This window comes from Pristiophorus japonicus, chromosome 16, assembly GCF_044704955.1.
Source record: "Pristiophorus japonicus isolate sPriJap1 chromosome 16, sPriJap1.hap1, whole genome shotgun sequence".
NCBI classification, from domain to species: domain Eukaryota; kingdom Metazoa; phylum Chordata; class Chondrichthyes; family Pristiophoridae; genus Pristiophorus; species Pristiophorus japonicus.
In genome coordinates this window covers 4645679-4662664 of record NC_091992.1, presented here as the reverse complement: position 1 = coordinate 4662664, position 16986 = coordinate 4645679, and the positions used below count along the sequence as shown (strand labels likewise).

Below are 16986 nucleotides of genomic sequence, written 5' to 3'. Positions count from 1 at the left end.
CCTGGGGTACAGTCCCTGAAGGTGCTGACTCTCCCTGGGGTACAGTCCCTGAAGGTGCTGACTCTCCCTGGGATACAGTTCCTGAAGGTGCTGAGTCTCCCTGGGGTACAGTTCCTGAAGGTGCTGACTCTCCCTGGGGTACAGTTCCTGAAGGTGCTGACTCTCCCTGGGGTACAGTTCCTGAAGGTGCTGACTCTCCCCCGGGTACTGTTCCAAAGGTGTTTGGGACAGTGTAGAGGGAGCTTTACTCTGTATCTAACCCCGTGCTGTACCTGCCCTGGGAGTGATTGATGGGACAGTGTAGAGGGAGCTTTACTCTGTATCTAACCCCGTGCTGTACCTGCCCTGGGAGTGTTTGATGGGACAGTGTAGAGGGAGCTTTACTCTGTATCTAACCCCATGCTGTACCTGCCCTGGGAGTGTTTGATGGGACAGTGTAGGGGGAGCTTTACTCTGTATCTAACCCCCTGTACCTGCCCTGGGAGTGTTTGATAGGACAGTGTAGGGGGAGCTTTACTCTGTATCTAACCCCGTGCTGTACCTGCCCTGGGAGTGTTTGATGGGACAGCGTAGAGGGAGCTTTACTCTGTATCTAACCCCGTGCTGTACCTGCCCTGGGAGTGATTGATGGGACAGTGTAGAGGGAGCTTTACTCTGTATCTAACCCCGTGCTGTACCTGCCCTGGGAGTGTTTGATGGGACAGTGTAGAGGGAGCTTTACTCTGTATCTAACCCCATGCTGTACCTGCCCTGGGAGTGTTTGATGGGACAGTGTAGGGGGAGCTTTACTCTGTATCTAACCCCCTGTACCTGCCCTGGGAGTGTTTGATAGGACAGTGTAGGGGGAGCTTTACTCTGTATCTAACCCCGTGCTGTACCTGCCCTGGGAGTGTTTGATGGGACAGCGTAGAGGGAGCTTTACTCTGTATCTAACCCCGTGCTGTACCTGCCCTGGGAGTGTTTGATGGGACAGTGTAGAGGGAGCTTTACTCTGTATCTAACCCCGTGCTGTACCTGCCCTGGGAGTGTTTGATGGGACAGTGTAGGGGGAGCTTTACTCTGTATCTAACCCCCTGTACCTGCCCTGGGAGTGTTTGATGGGACAGTGTAGAGGGAGCTTTACTCTGTATCTAACCCCCTGTATCTGCCCTGGGAGTGTTTGATGGGACAGTGTAGAGGGAGCTTTACTCTGTATCTAACCTGTGGTGTACCTGCCCTGGGAGTGTTTGATGGGACAGTGTAGAGGGAGCTTTACTCTGTATCTAACCCCGTGCTGTACCTGCCCTGGGAGTGTTTGATGGGACAGTGTAGAGGGAGCTTTACTCTGTATCTAACCCCCTGTACCTGCCCTGGGAGTGTTTGATGGGACAGTGTAGGGGGAGCTTTACTCTGTATCTAACCCCCTGTACCTGCCCTGGGAGTGTTTGATGGGACAGTGTAGGGGGAGCTTTACTCTGTATCTAACCCCCTGTACCTGCCCTGGGAGTGTTTGATGGGACAGTGTAGGGGGAGCTTTACTCTGTATCTAACCCCCTGTACCTGCCCTGGGAGTGTTTGATGGGACCGTGTAGGTGGAGTTTTACTCTGTATCTAACCCCCTGTACCTGCCCTGGGAGTGTTTGATGGGACAGTGTAGAGGGAGCTTTACTCTGTATCTAACCCTCTGTACCTGCCCTGGGAGTGTTTGATGGGACAGTGTAGAGGGAGCTTTACTCTGTAGCTAACCCCGTGCTGTACCTGCCCCGGGAGTGTTTGATGGGACAGTGTAGAGGGAGCTTTACTCTGTATCTAACCCCCTGTACCTGCCCTGGGAGTGTTTGATGGGACAGTGTAGAGGGAGCTTTACTCTGTATCTAACCCCGTGCTGTACCTGCCCTGGGAGTGTTTGATGGGACAGTGTAGAGGGAACTTTGCTCTGTATCTAACCCCCTGTACCTGCCCTGGGAGTGTTTGATGGGACAGTGTAGAGGGAACTTTACTTTGTATCTAACCCCGTGGCCTGCCCTGGGAGTGTTTGATGGGACAGTGTAGAGGGAACTTTACTTTGTATCTAACCCCGTGGCCTGCCCTGGGAGTGTTTGATGGGACAGTATACAGGGAGCTTTACTCTGTATCTAACCTGTAATTAGAAAATGATAAATTTGTGCGGGTTGGAATTAATGACATTTCTCCCGTTCTCTGTAATCCCCAGCCCGTGGTGATGTGTTCCTCGTGCCCGAAGATGAGTACAATGATCTGATGGGAGTCAATACAACTGACGATGATTTCGGCCCTCATGTTAACGGGACAGTGGAACCAGAAGCAGAAACCGATCCAGAAGCAGAAACCGATCCAGAACCAGAACCCGAGCCTGAACCGGAACCAGAACCAGAACCAGAACCGGAACCGGAACCAGAACCGGAACCAGAACCGGAACCAGAACCGGAACCAGAACCGGAACCGGAACCAGAACCGGAACCAGAACCAGAACCGAAACCGGATCCAGTCAATCTGTGTATCAGTGAACGACCCTTTGACGCATTCACCGACCTCAAGAATGGATCAATCTTTGCTTTCCAGGGTAGGATTTGCTATTGCATAAGAACATAAGAAATAGGAGCAGGAGTCAGCCATTTAGCCCCTCGAGCCTGCTCCACCATTCAAAAAGATCATGGCTGATCTGATCATGGACTCAGCTCCACTTCCCTGCCCGCTCCCCATAACCCTTTATTCCCTTATTGCTCAAAAATCTGTCTATCTCCGCCTTAAATATATTCAATGACCCAGCCTTCACAGCTCTCTGGGGCAGAGAATTCCACAGATTTACAACCCTCTGAGAGAAGGAATTCCTCCTCATCTCAGTTTTAAATGGGCGGCCCCTTATTCTGAGACCATGGGCTAGAATCTCCACTTTTGTGCTTATCGCCCAAAAATGGGCGTTAGTTCCGGCGTGGGCGGTAAAAACGGGTTTTCAGATCGCCGGCTTCTCGCCCATTCTCAAAACACCGAGTTTACATTTTTGAAAATGGGTGTTACCGCGAGCGATATCAAATGGGCGGTAGCGGTAAATGTTTTTGACCTTCTGCTGTAAAGTGTGACCGTCCTTCGCAACGGCATGGCAACGCTCGATTCCCGCGATTCTGGAGGTCAAGGGTCACCATGACATGCGCAGAAGAGGAGACAGAGAGAGAGAGAGCTCAGAGGGACTGAAGGTGAGTCTGGCTGTGGTGTGGCTGCTTTGGGAGTACGAGGGAGAGTTTAGTGCTTCTCAGCAAGCAGGCAAACAAAAATTAGCTGTGACCAGCCACATATTTGACCGAATTTGCCCTATAATGGAGAGATGTCGGAGACATCCCAGCACGCTGTGGAGACTGACGCTGGAGAGAGCAGTGAGGTGGGAGAGGAGCACATTGGAGGCCGCAAAAGAGCCAGGAGGTTCTCGAATGAGGCAAATGCCTCCCTCCTGCAGGAGATCGAGTTAGGTTGGGGTGATTTGACACAGAGAGGGCGTGGGAAGCCCACCCCAAAGGCCTACCAGAGGATATGGACCGAGATAGCAGAGGTGGTCTCGTCGGCGACCAACGAGGTGCGTGAGGGCAATCAACCAATGCCGCAAACGATGGAACGACCTTGTGGGATCCTCAAAAGTAATTATTACATTGATTTACATGTACTTATGTATTTATATCATTTGATTTGTAACAGTCATGAGTGACTATCAGTAGATGTGAGGGCTTGCACTTTTACTGGGAATGGTTAACTTAAAGCCTGTGGTCACGGTGTACATCTTTAGGTAAAGAATGATAATAATCATAATAATCATGATTACATCTGTCGGTTATGTGTTGTATCAGTCTCTGTGACAGTACCTAGCAATGATATCACGCAGTGATCTCATGCCATGACGTCCTGTCACTTTTACAGAAGAAGCTATTGACGATGAGGTCCGTGCAGAGGTGAACGGGTGGGGGGCCACCAGTCCCCAGCGACGTCACTGAGATGGAGTAGCGTGTGCTCGCACACGTGGGGAAGCTCCCCCGGACAGCCACGGACACAGACCCTGAAGTGGTGCCACGTGACTAAAGCTTACACCATTGCATGCTGTAAAGTCAATAGATGCCACACCCACTCATATCCGAACAATCATATATGATAGATGATTTCTAAAAGTGTCATAGAAATAATGCTGGTCTAATGAAAATCATTGCAATGCACAATGTGTTGATGATCATAAAATGTGATGTCTGTGATGATTTTGAGAGCGGTGGTGCTTTTGTTGTGCATACGCTGTGTGCAGCGCTGGACTCACCTTGTCACCCTAGCACCCCCTTCTCCTCTAATAACCTCATTTGTGTCTTGCAGCTCAGCCAGCAGCACAGCCCCAGGCAGGGCCACAGAGGCCAGAAGGTGGGGGGCGCGGGGCAGGAGTCGGCGGACGTAGCACCTACTACATCTGGTGTTGAGGAGCTCCGATTGTCGCCCGTCGATCCGCTGGGTCTGTTCTCGACAGATGAGAGCACGGACTTCGAAGAACCTGCATCGCCACGCTCCAGAAGCCATTCCACCCCAAAGCCATCTAGTGGTCCTCCAGTCATTCCCGCCTCCACTCTGGAGGTACCGGGCCCAAGCACCTCACCACGGAGCACCCCATTTATCCCCAGGATGGCGCCGACCCCCGCGGAGGCCTCGTCAACACGGCAGGTCTACCACATGAGAGCGGAGAGATGGGACAGATGTCCAGGAGGACTGTAGACATTGGTGACCAGCTCATCGAAGCTTTGGGGGGCATATCCCGACACCTGGCCACCATGACCGAGTACATTCCGCGGATGGCGGAGTCCCTGGATGTGATAGCCAGGAACACTGCTGCCACAGGCCACCCAGTGGTCCCCGAGCGCGGCACCCCACCCCTAGGTTCCGCACCACCACTGCGAACGGCAGATGAGAGCAAGGACTAAGATCCTGCTTCTGCATCAGAGAATGTTGCCCCCTCGGCACCCCCCCTGCTCCCGTAACCATGCAACCACCACATCTGCCTTCATCCCCCCCAATGAGGCACCGCCTGAGGAGCTCCTCGGCCAGGCGCTGTGGAGCGAGGAGGGGAAGGGTTAAAGGTGGGGAGAAGGAGAGGGGGGAAGGAAAGTGAGGTACATGAGCGCAGGTGATGGCTGTGTTATATTTCCATTTGGGTGCAAGCAATTTGTTGCAATGTATGGGGGCTGGGGAACACACTCCTACTTTGCCTTTGTATTCTGTGTTGCTGGACATGGTGAACATGTGATTTATGTCAATGGTGGAAAAAGTGGGATGTGAGCGGAGGTTGGGTATTACTGGTTGTGATACTTATGATTTCAGACCAATGTTGGTATTAAACTTTTGTTATTGAATATAACCTTGTAACGCATTGTCTCAGATAGCTGGACCGTTACACACTGGTGATTCCTTACCATGAAAGGGTTAAATACAACTTAACATCAATCAACGTAAACTTTAACTGGCACCAAGGTGATGGACACCATTGATGCCTGAGCTGCACACACACAGCAGTGTGTCAGCGTTGTCACTCACATCAGCGCGCTTTCAGGAAAATCTTTCCGCTATCAGTTCCTCACGTAAGAGTGGGATTTAACAAATGCCAGCCACACTGCTGCCGTTTATTCCGGTTAGTTCCACTTTTTGTGGGCGATTTTTTGAGCGAGCGATATTCTGGGCGATAAGTGCGTGAGGTGGTGAAATTAACGATGAGCGATCTCCATGGCCGCTAGTTTGGGTAAATATGCTCTTTACGACAAAAAACAGTGGGTGGGCGTTCATCTTGAATCTTGCCGTTAATTCCGTGCGGGAAGTAACGCTGAGCGATATTATGGCCGTTGATTTCGCCCATTTGCTGATTCCGCTCAAAAAAAGTGGGCATGCGGTAATATTTTTTCCCGGCATTAAGCCCATTGGGAAAATAACGTTCGGCGATAAGTCTCCTAAAAAAGTCCGTCAGTTTCCATTTTGTGCCAAAATGGGCGATGCATGGACGTTATACGTCATTTCAGCGGTAAAATGGGCGTTAAGTGGGTGTTAAGCATGCAAAAAAAGTGGAGGTTCTAGCCCTATGTCCCTTAGTTTTAGTTTTCCCTTTGAGTGGAAATATCCTCTCTGCATCCACCTTGTCGAGCCCCCTCATTATCTTATGTTTCAATTAGATCACCTCTCATTCTTCTGAACTCCAATGAGTACAGGCCCAACCTGCTAAACCTATCTTCATAAGTCAACCCCTTCATCTGAGGAATCAACCGAGTGAATCTTCTCTGAACAGCCTCCAATGCAAGTATATCCTTCCTTAAATACGGAGACCAAAACTGTACGCAGTACTCCAGGTGTGGCCTCACCAATACCCTGTTCAGTTGTAGCAGGACTTCTCTGCTTTTATACTCTATTCCCCTTGCAATAAAGGCCAATGTTCCATTTGCCTTCCTGATTACTTGGTGTACCTGCATACTAACGTTTTGTGTTTCATGCACAGGGACCCCCAGATGCTGTACTGCAGCACTTTGCAATTTTTCTCCATTTAAATTATAATTTACTTTTCTATTTTTTTCTGCCAAAGTGGATAACCTCACATTTTCCCACATTGTACTCCATCTGCCAAATTTTTGTTAGCCACGAGGAGGCCGTTCAACTCCTCAAGCATGTGCCACCATTCAACGATTTCATGGCTGATCCTAATCTTAACTCTATCCACCCGCCTTGGTTCCGTAACCCTTAATCCCCTGACCCAACAAAACTCTATCCACCTCAGACCTGAAAGCTCCAATTGACCCCCAGTACCCACAGCCTTTGGGGGAGAGAGTTCCCGATTCCCACGGCCCTTTGTGTGAAGTGCTTCCTGACATCACCCCTGAATGGCCGGGCTCTAATTTGAAGGTTCAGGGCGAGCTCATGTGAGCTGGTCACGGCACATGTACCAAACACGCATCCCACACACCTCCTACCCCTTGGGTGCCGCTGCTGTCTGTCCCCAGGGAACAGCACTAACCACTCCCCACTCACACCCACCTTGGCACACATTTTTCCATCTGACATGATTCAAACTGCAGGTCAGCAGGTGAGGGAAATAGCTCACATTGGGGCTTCGGTTATATTGTTGGCGCAAAGCTTTACTCTGTATCTAACCCCGTGCTGTACCTGCCCTGGGAGTGTTTGATGGGACAGTGTAGAGGGAGCTTTACTCTGTATATAGCCCCCTGTACCTGCGCTGGGAGTGTTTGATGGGACAGTATAGAGGGAGCTTTACTCTGTATCTAACCCTGTGCTGTACCTGCCCTGGGAGTGTTTGATGGGACAGTGTAGAGGGAGCTTTACTCTGTATCTAACCCAGTGCTGTACCTGTCCTGGGAGTGTTTGATGGGACAGTGTAGAGGGAGCTTTACTCTGTATCTAACCCCGTGCTGTACCTGCCCTGGGAGTGTTTGATGGGACTGTGTAGAGGGAGCTTTACTCTGTATCTAACCCCGTGCTGTACCTGCCCTGGGAGTGTTTGATGGGACAGTGTAGAGGGAGCTTTACTCTGTATCTAACCCGTGCTGTACCTGCCCTGGGAGTGTTTGATGCGACAGTGTAGAGGGAGCTTTACTCTGTATCTAACCCGTGCTGTCATGTTATTCCTCTCTCTTTAGGAGAATACCTTTATGAACTGGATCAGGACAGTGTTGTTCCAGGATATCCCAAGCTGATCAATGACTTGTGGGGAGTGCAGGGCCCAATCGATGCTGCCTTCACACGAATAAACTGTGAGGGGAAAACCTACATCTTCAAGGTTTGATGTGCAACGGACCCACATCCCATCCTGAATTATTTTTGTTTCCCTCTCTCTTTTAAATGTTGTGGTTGGGACAACACTTGCATTTATATAGCAAGTAAAGTGACCCAAGGTGCTTTGTGGACGCGTTAGCAAACTAAATCTGACACCAAACCACAGAAGGAAACATTAGGACAGATGACAGAGGGAGGTTTTATGGAGCGTCTTAAAGGAGGAGAGAGAGGCGGAGAGGTTTAGGCAGCGAGTTCCAGAGCTTAAGGCCCAGGCAGCTGAAGGCACGGCCACCAATGGTGGAGCGATGGAAATCAGGAATGCACAGGAGAGCAGAATTGGAGGAGCGCAGAGACCTCTAGGGGTTGTGGGGCTGGAGGAGGTTACAGAGATCGGGAGGGGCGAGTCAACGGAGGGATTTGTAAACAAGGATGAGAATTTTACAATCAATGTGATGCCGCACCGGGAGCCGATGTAAGTCAGCAAGCACAGGGGTGGTGGGTAAGTGGGACACGGTGCGAGTTCGGACACGGGCAGCCGAGTTCAGCTCTGCTGATGCACCACGCCCCTCCCAAACACCCACCCATCCCCCCACGCGCCCCCCACCGCCCCACACACGCACACATGACTATCTGCTCTCAGCTATTTTGCCTTGGCAATCTCTTTACCAAATGAAGGAATGGGCGCAACACTCTACTGTCCAGTTTTACTCTGTATCTAACCCGTGCTGTACCTGCCCTGGGAGTGTTTGATGGGACAGTGTAGAGGGAGCTTTACTCTGTATCTAACCCCGTGCTGTACCTGCCCTGGGAGTGTTTGATGGGACAATGTAGAGGGAGCTTTACTCTGTATCTAACCCCCTGTACCTGCCCTGGGAGTGTTTGATGGGACAGTGTAGAGGGAGCTTTACTCTGTATCTAACCTCATGTACCTGCCCTGGGAGTGTTTGATGGGGACAGTGTAGAGGGAGCTTTACTCTGTATCTAACCCCATGCTGTACCTGCCCTGGCAGTGTTTGATGGGGCAGTGTAGAGGGAGCTTTACTCTGTATCTAACCCCCTGTACCTGCCCTGGGAGTGTTTGATGGGACAGTGTAGAGGGAGCTTTACTCTGTATCTAACCCGTGCTGTACCTGCCCTGGGAGTGTTTGATGGGACAGTGTAGAGGGAGCTTTACTCTGTATCTAACCCGTGCTGTACCTGCCCTGGGAGTGTTTGATGGGACAGTGTAGAGGGAGCTTTACTCTGTATCTAACCCCCTGTACCTGCCCTGGGAGTGTTTGATGGGACAGTGTAGAGGGAGCTTTACTCTGTATCTAACCCGTGCTGTACCTGCCCTGGGAGTGTTTGATGGGACAGTGTAGAGGGAGCTTTACTCTGTATCTAACCCCCTGTACCTGCCCTGGGAGTGTTTGATGGGACAGTGTAGAGGGAGCTTTACTCTGTATCTAACCCCCTGTACCTGCCCTGGGAGTGTTTGATGGGACAGTGTAGAGGGAGCTTTACTCTGTATCTAACCCGTGCTGTACCTGCCCTGGGAGTGTTTGATGGGACAGTGTAGAGGGAGCTTTACTCTGTATCTAACCCGTGCTGTACCTGCCCTGGGAGTGTTTGATGGGACAGTGTAGAGGGAGCTTTACTCTGTATCTAACCCGTGCTGTACCTGCCCTGGGAGTGTTTGATGGGACAGTGTAGAGGGAGCTTTACTCTGTATCTAACCCGTGCTGTACCTGCCCTGGGAGGGTTTGATGGGACAGTGTAGAGGGAGCTTTACTCTGTATCTAACCCGTGCTGTACCTGCCCTGGGAGTGTTTGATGGGACAGTGATGTCTTCTTTGAAAGGGGTTGAAAGGAATGTGTTGCTTGCTTGGGAAGGTTCGTCCAGCGAAGGAGTCCTGGTTTGTGGAACTGTTTCTAATAGTGTTCCTGCTCCTGCTCCAGGGGGATTTATACTGGCGCTTTAATAATGGGATTTTGGAAGATGGTTTCCCAAAGCCGATCCAGAGCTGGTTTCCCGGTATCCCAGCCAACATCGACGCGGCAGTAGCGGTTCCCGCGAGCAGTGTGGACGGAAAGGAGCGGGTTTATTTCTTCAAAGGTAACGCCGACCATTCCCGCCGTCTCGGACTCTGATCTTTAGCCGACACCGTGCAGACCGGAGCTGAATTCAATCTCTGACCCATTGTTTTCTCCCCAGGGGATTCCTACTGGCAATATGTCTTCAGGTCACAGCCCAGCCAAAGGGACTGTACCCGCTCGTCTGTCTCCGTCCCTTTCCAGAGGTACGCTCACATCATGGACGACGACTGGATGGATTTTTTCAGCAGTTTCTTTGGATCCACTCTACCTGGTAATCCTCGGACACTCGCTTGTTTTGTTTAATTCCAACACCTTTTCTTTCTCTCTTTCCCTCTATTTGTCCCTCATATTTCTCTGTCTCTTTCTCTCTCTCCCTCTAGTTCTCTCTCCTTTTCTCCCCCTTTTTCTCTCTCTGTCCTTCTATCTCTTTTGCTCTCTCACTCAATCTCTTTTCTCTGTCTTTTGCTATCTGTCTTTTTCTATTTTTCTCTGTCCCTATCTATCTCTCTTTCTATTTTACTTTATCCTCTCTTACTCTGTCTCTCTTTCTCTTTATTTCTCTCCCCACTTTACTTTCTTTTTCTCTTTCTTTCTTCACCTTTCGTGAGGAGCTCCACAGTTTTGATGTTCTGGGAACGAATGAGTTGGAACAAATGAGATGAAAACAGATGCTGACCCCTAGTTCACCTTCTAGTATCGGATGCTACAACGATAATGGAGGTGTTGACCAATCACAGTGATCGATCTCTATCAATGAGTCTACAGTAGACCCAGACATGAGGCGAGGAAAAGCCCCCAGTGGGGGCTGTGCTTTGGGAACCACAGGTCCAAAGTCATCAGATAGAAATGAATAGCTTTGACCTAATAGCCAGTACGGAGACGTGGTTGCAAAGTGACCAAGGTTGGGAACTAAATATTCCAGGATAGTTAACTTTTAGAAGTGATGGGCAAAATGGAAAAGGAGGTGGGGTATCCCTGATAATAAAGGATGGGATAAAGTCAGTAGAGAGAAAAGATCTCAGCTCAGAAAATCAAGAAGTAGAATCAGTTTGGGCGGAGCTAAGAAACAGCAAGGGGCAGGAAACATCGGTGGGAGTTGTTTATAGGCCCCGAACAGCAATGGTAATGTAGGGCACAGTATCAATCAGAGGTGCATGTAACAAGGGTAATACAGTAATCAGGGGGGATTTTAATCTACATATAGACTGGACAAACCAAATATACAGTAATAGTGTGGAGGACAAATTCATGGAATGTATAGAAGATGGTTTTCTAGATCAGTATGTTGAGGAACCAACTAGAGAACAGGCTATTTTAGATCTAGTATTGTGCAATGAGAAAGGGTTCATTAATAATCTTGTACTAAAGTTCTTCGGGAAGAGTAACCATAATATGGTAGAATTTTATATTAAGTTTGAAAGTGACTTAGTTCAATCTGAAACTAGGGTCTTAAATCTAAACAAAGCAGCGATGTAGGTATGAGAGGAGAGTTGGCTAAGGTGGATTGGGAAACTACATTGAAAGGTACGACAGTAGACAAGCATCTATGATTCTATGATTCTACAGCTAGCATTTAAAGAATTTATACATAATTTACAACAAATATACATTCCTTTAAGGCACAAAATCTCCACAGGAAAAGTGGTCCAACCGTGGCTAATAAGAGAAGTTAACAATAGTATTCGATCAAAGGAAGAGGCTTAGAATGTTGCCAACAAGAGCAGTAAGCCGGAGGATTGGGAGGATTCTAGAATTCAGTAACGGAGGACCAAAAAATTGAAAAAAAAGGGAAAATAGAATAGGAGAGTAAACTAGCGAGAGACATAAAAATAGACTGTAAAAGCTTCAATAGGTATGTACAAAGGAAAAGATTAGTGAAAGTAAAGGCAGAGACAGGAGAAAGTATAATGGGGAATAAGGAAATGGCAGAGAAATTAAACAAGTATTTTCTGTCTGTCTTCATAGAAGACTCAAAAAAACCTCCCAGAGATAGTGGAGAACCAAGGGTGCAGTGAGCATGAGGAACTGAAAGCCGGAAACCTCGGGACTGAGGCCGTTCCAGATTCTGGGTATTTCCAGATTTCGGAACGTCTTTGTGTGGGCCGAGCTAGGTAGGGGAGGGGAGAGGAGGGTCTGGGAAGGGAAGGGGGCGTCGGGGAGGGGCGGGGGGAGGGTCGGCCGGCTGAGGGGAAGGGTTGTTGGGCGACCGAGGGGAGGAGGTGTCAGGCAGTTGGAGTACAGACCGAGGTGGGGGGGTGGGGCCGAGGCCGGGGGAGGTCGGGCCGAGGTGAGGGGACGTTGAGCTGAGGTCGGGGGAGGTGGGCCGGAGGTTGGGCCGAGGTCGGGGGAGGTTGGGTTGAGGTCGGGGGAGGTGGGCCAGAGGTCGGGCCAGGGGAGGTTGGGCCGAGGCCGGGGAAGGTTGGGCCGAGGTGAGTGGAGGTCGGGCTGAGGCTGGGGGAGGTTGGGTCGAGGCTGGGGGAGGTCAGGACGAGGTGAGTGGAGGTCGGGCCGAGGCTGGGGGAGGTCGAGCCGAGGTGAGTGGAGGTCGGGCCGAGGTGAGTGGAGGTCGGGCTGAGGCTGGGGGAGGTCGGGCCGAGGTGAGTGGAGGTCGGGCCGAGGTGAGTGGAGGTCGGGCTGAGGCTGGGGGAAGTCGGGCCGAGGTGAGTGGAGGTCGGGCCGAGGTGAGTGGAGGTCGGGCCGAGGCGAGGGGACGTTGAGCTGAGGTCGGGGGAGGTGGGCCAGAGGTCGGGCCGAGATCGGGGAAGGTTGGGCCAAGGTCGGGGGAGGTGGGCCAGAGGTCGGGCCAGGGGAGGTTGGGCCGAGGTGAGTGGAGGTTGGGCCGAGGCTGGGGGAGGTCAGGCCGAGGTGAGTGGAGGTCGGGCCGAGGCTGGGGGAGGTCAGGCCGAGGTGAGTAGAGGTCGGGCCGAGGCTGGGGGAGGTCAGGCCGAGGTGAGTGGAGGTCGGTCCGAGGCTGAGGGAGGTCGGGCCGAGGTGAGTGGAGGTCGGGCCGAGGCTGGGGGAGGTGGAGGGGAGGTCGGGCTGAGGTGGAGTGGAGGTCAGGCTGAGGCTGGGGGAGGTGGAGGGGAGGTCGGGAAGAGGCTGGGGGAGGTGGAGGGAGGTTGGGCCGAGGTGGAGGGAGGTTGGGCCGAGGTCAGGGGAGGTTGGGCCGAGGCTGGGGGAGGTGGAGGGAGGTTGAGCCGAGGTCGGGGAAGATCGGGCCGAGCATGGCGGAGGTGGAGGGAGGTTGAGCCGAGGTCGGGCCGAGGTCAGGGGAGGTCGGGCCGAGGTCAGGGGAGGTCGGGCCGAGGCTGGGGGAGGTGGAGGAAGGTTGAGCCGAGGTCAGGAGAGGTCGGGCCGAGGTCAGGGGAGGTCGGGCCGAGGTCAGGGGAGGTCGGGCCGAGGCTGGGGGAGGTGGAGGGAGGTCGGGCCGAGGCGGGGGGAGGTTGGGAGGTTGGGCCGAGGTCGGGCCGAGGCGGGGGGAGGTGGAGGGAGGTCGGGCCGAGGCGGGGGGAGGTTGGGAGGTTGGGCCGAGGCGGGGGGAGGTGGAGGGAGGTTGAGCCGAGGTCAGGGGAGGTCGGGCCGAGGTCAGGGGAGGTCGGGCCGAGGTCAGGGGAGGTCGGGCCGAGGCTGGGGGAGGTGGAGGGAGGTCGGGCCGAGGCGGGGGGAGGCGGGGGACCCCAGCTATTTACAATCTATATTAATGACTTGGATGAAGGGACCGAGTGTAATGTAGCCAAGTTTACTGAGGATACAAAGATGGGCGGGAAAGCAAATTGTGAGGAGGACACAAAAAATCTGCAGAGATATAGACAGACTAAGTGAGTGGCAAAAATTTGGTAGATGGAGTAGCTCTCCAATAACTCATAGTTCGCGTAGGAAACACTGCAAAGAGTCTTGATACAGATCAGTCACGATCTAATTGAATGGTGGAACAGGCTCGAGGGGCTGAGTGGCCTCCTGCTATGTTCCTTCCTATATCGACACGGTGAGGATGTAAGGAGGTGGAGCAACATGGCAGGAACAGAAAAGGAAAGTTCAAAAGAGCGCAGACTGCGATGGTATCGATAATTTTGAGGAAAGTTTTGTTAGAGATAAGAAAATGATCGTTTTTAAAAATTATTATTCATTCTGGGGATGTTGGTGTCACTGGCAATGCCAACATTTATTGCCCATCCCTAGTTGCCCTGAAAAGGTAGTGATAGGGTTTGCTGGGCAACTTCAGAGGGCAGTTAAGAGTCAGCCATGTTGGTATGGGACTGGAGTCACGTGTAGGCTCAAACCGGGTAAGGACGGCAGGTGGGGAGAGGAGGTCGCCGATCCCTGTGGTGGGGGACTCGGCGACCCGGGGGGGGCTGATCTCGGGGTGGAGGCTCTGATTGTGGGGGGAGGGGTGTTTGTCTGAGCAAAGTTTGGGGGGTGGGCCGAGGGAAAGCTTGGCTGCTCCTCTTGGCCCACAAGCAGTGCTGGAAAAGCACTTACCTTCTCCACAAACCGGCCCTCCCCTTTAGCTGCCGGATTTCCAGAGGCCTGGGTTAAACCTGTAAGACTCATTGCAATATTTAAATGGCTAACCCGCCTCCTGGGAGCAGGTTGGTCGCCTGCCCCATGTCCCGCCTCTGTTAGTCGCGGAAGTGGGCGGGTTGGGGGCAGGTTGGAGATTTTAAAAAATTTTAACAGCCTGCTGCACCCAACCCGACCGTTTTTTGGAGATTAAAACGTCCCCCTATGACTCTATGATGCAAGGGGAAAAGAAGGGGATATTAGGAAGGCCAACCAAAGGCTCAGTCAAAGAGTTGGGTTTTAAAGCTATTCCACCACAACGGCAGCTGGAGCGCTGCACATCCAGAGTCAGGACTCCAGCTGATTCCGGAGAGCAAGGAGGCAGACTACCTGCTCCAGGATCGGACTCTGGGCCCGCAGCTCCACACTGTGGATGGTCCTGATGTTTGGGCTAGAGGCCCGGTTCCTCCCCCACCCCTACGATCAGTTGATCTGATGCCTGCCCCCATGCTCTGCCTTTCAGCCCACACCACAGGACCTCACCTTATCAGCCGTGACTGGCATGGGGTCCCGGGTCGAGTGGACTCGGCCATGATTGGGAAGCTCTTCCTGATCCGTCAATTCCAGGGAAGAAGCCGGGGAAAGGGGAAACATGGGCGGAAGAATTGGAACAAAAGAAAACAACAGAAGTACTCCTCCAGCATGGAAGACGACATGTTCTCATTGATGCCCAGCCAGAGCATCTACTTCTTTGTGAAAGGTAACGTGTGAAGTTCTCAACATTCTCCCTCCATCAACCCCCCACAACCTTCTGTTCTGAAAGCTCTGACTCGTGCTGTGGGGTGAGGGTGTCACCCTCCAGTACATTCCCCCGTCCCTAAGAGTGTGAGCTCAGACATTGACTATTGGTTGGCTATTTGGCCACAGAGGCCATCACATCAGGGCTCAGAATCCTGCCGTTGGCCAATGTTGATTTGTGCACTTTCCATCAGGGGGGGGGTGTGGGTCCGAGGTCACCGGATCAGGGGTCAGGAATGGGAAGCCTGGCTGGTATTTGTACCCCTCCCTTATCTCATCCCCTACCCCCCCCCCCCCCCCGCCCCAAACCCAGAGACATTACGCCACTCATAGCATCCTAACTACCCATGGATCCTGGGGATCACATCTCAGACCTTCGGGTTTATTGAAGAAATATTAATTCTCAGGATGTGGGCATGGCTGGTGAGGCAGCAAATATTGCCCATCCCCAGTTGCCCTGAGAAGGTGGCGGTGAGCCTTCAGAGCCTAGTGGTTTCCTCGGTCACTTCAGAGGGCAGTCAACCACGTTGGTGTGGGACTGGAGTCACATATAGGCCCAGACCAGGTCCAAGCCCAAACAGCGGGGAAAACACGCCCAAAATCCCAAGGGAGTAAACGAGGAACTGATTGAATCTCTGATTCCAGATAAGTATTACCGAGTGGACCTGCAGACCAAGAAAGTGGCTTTTGCTCGACCCTCTTACCCGCGATCCATCGCCAGATACTGGTTCAAGTGCAAAGCTGAGGAGGGGCCGCATGAATAAAGCCAGGCCCGGAGCTGTGGGAAAATCGCCATTTCCACAATCGGGGACGGACGGGGTTTAATACCGTCATAAAACAGCCCCGGCTACCTGTTATATGTGAATGTGATTGCAGGGCCCAGTCAATGTCGAAAATCAGTAAATGGGGAAATAAATCCAGAATAACACGCCTCAGACTCAATTATTGTCAAGAGTCAAAATAAAAGCTTTGTTCTTGGTGTGACAGTATTCATCAGGGAGAGGCTAAACCAACATAAAAAATGGGGTGGTTTCTCCTCATATCCCCCAATCCCACCCACCTTCTCCCCATATCTGCCAATGCTACCTTACCACCTTCTCCCCATATCCCTCAACCCCACTCACCCACTGTCTGTCTCTCCAGAAACGCACCCAATCCCCTTTCTACTGTTCTCTTCTAGGGTCTTCCCTGACAAGTTATTCTGGACCTTGGTTACCCATCGAGTGAAATAGCTCCCACTAACTTCCCTTTTTACTTTGAACTTCCTCAATTTAACATGTGCAATTTGAATCCTTCACTCCACAAGGAACAATTTGTTGCGACCAATTTTCTCAGTTCCCTTCAGCATCTTAAAAGCTTTAATGACAGTTGCTTGTTTCCAAAGTCGAACTTCCTTAATATAAGAACATAAGAAATAGGAGCAGGAGTCGGCCATTTGGCCCCTCAAGCCTGCTCCGCCATTCAATAAGATCGCGGCTGATCTGATCTTGGCCTCAGCTCCACTGCCCCGTGCTCTCCCCATAACCCTCGACTCCCTTATCGCTCAAAAATCTGTCTATCGCCACCTTGAATATATTCAATGACCCAGCCTCCACAGCTCCATGGGGCAGAGAATTCCACAGATTCACGTCCCTCTGAGTGAAAAAATTTCACCTCATCTCGGTCCTAAATTTCCTACCCCGTATTCTGAGACTGTGACCCCATGCTCTCGACTTCCACAGATTCACGACCCTCTGAGAGAAGAAATTCCTCCTCATTTCTGTTTTAAATGTGCGGCCCCTTATTCAGAAACTATGTCCCCTAGTTCTAGATTCCCCCACGAGAGAAACA

At 51.8% G+C, this 16986-nt stretch overlaps 1 protein-coding gene across 1 annotated transcript in view; it reads left to right on the top strand.

Annotated features, from left to right (window-relative positions):
- The window catches only part of vtna (vitronectin a), a 101110-nt gene extending 85152 nt beyond the window's left edge, over positions 1–15958 (top strand). Inside the window, exons 4-9 of the mRNA XM_070856909.1 lie at positions 2192–2560; positions 7647–7786; positions 9721–9877; positions 9977–10129; positions 14882–15118; positions 15802–15958. Coding sequence (XP_070713010.1) covers positions 2192–2560; positions 7647–7786; positions 9721–9877; positions 9977–10129; positions 14882–15118; positions 15802–15920 — 1175 coding nt within the window. The 3' untranslated portion in view covers positions 15921–15958. The remainder of the gene's footprint in view (positions 1–2191; positions 2561–7646; positions 7787–9720; positions 9878–9976; positions 10130–14881; positions 15119–15801) is intronic.
- Positions 15959–16986: the final 1028 nt, after the last annotated feature.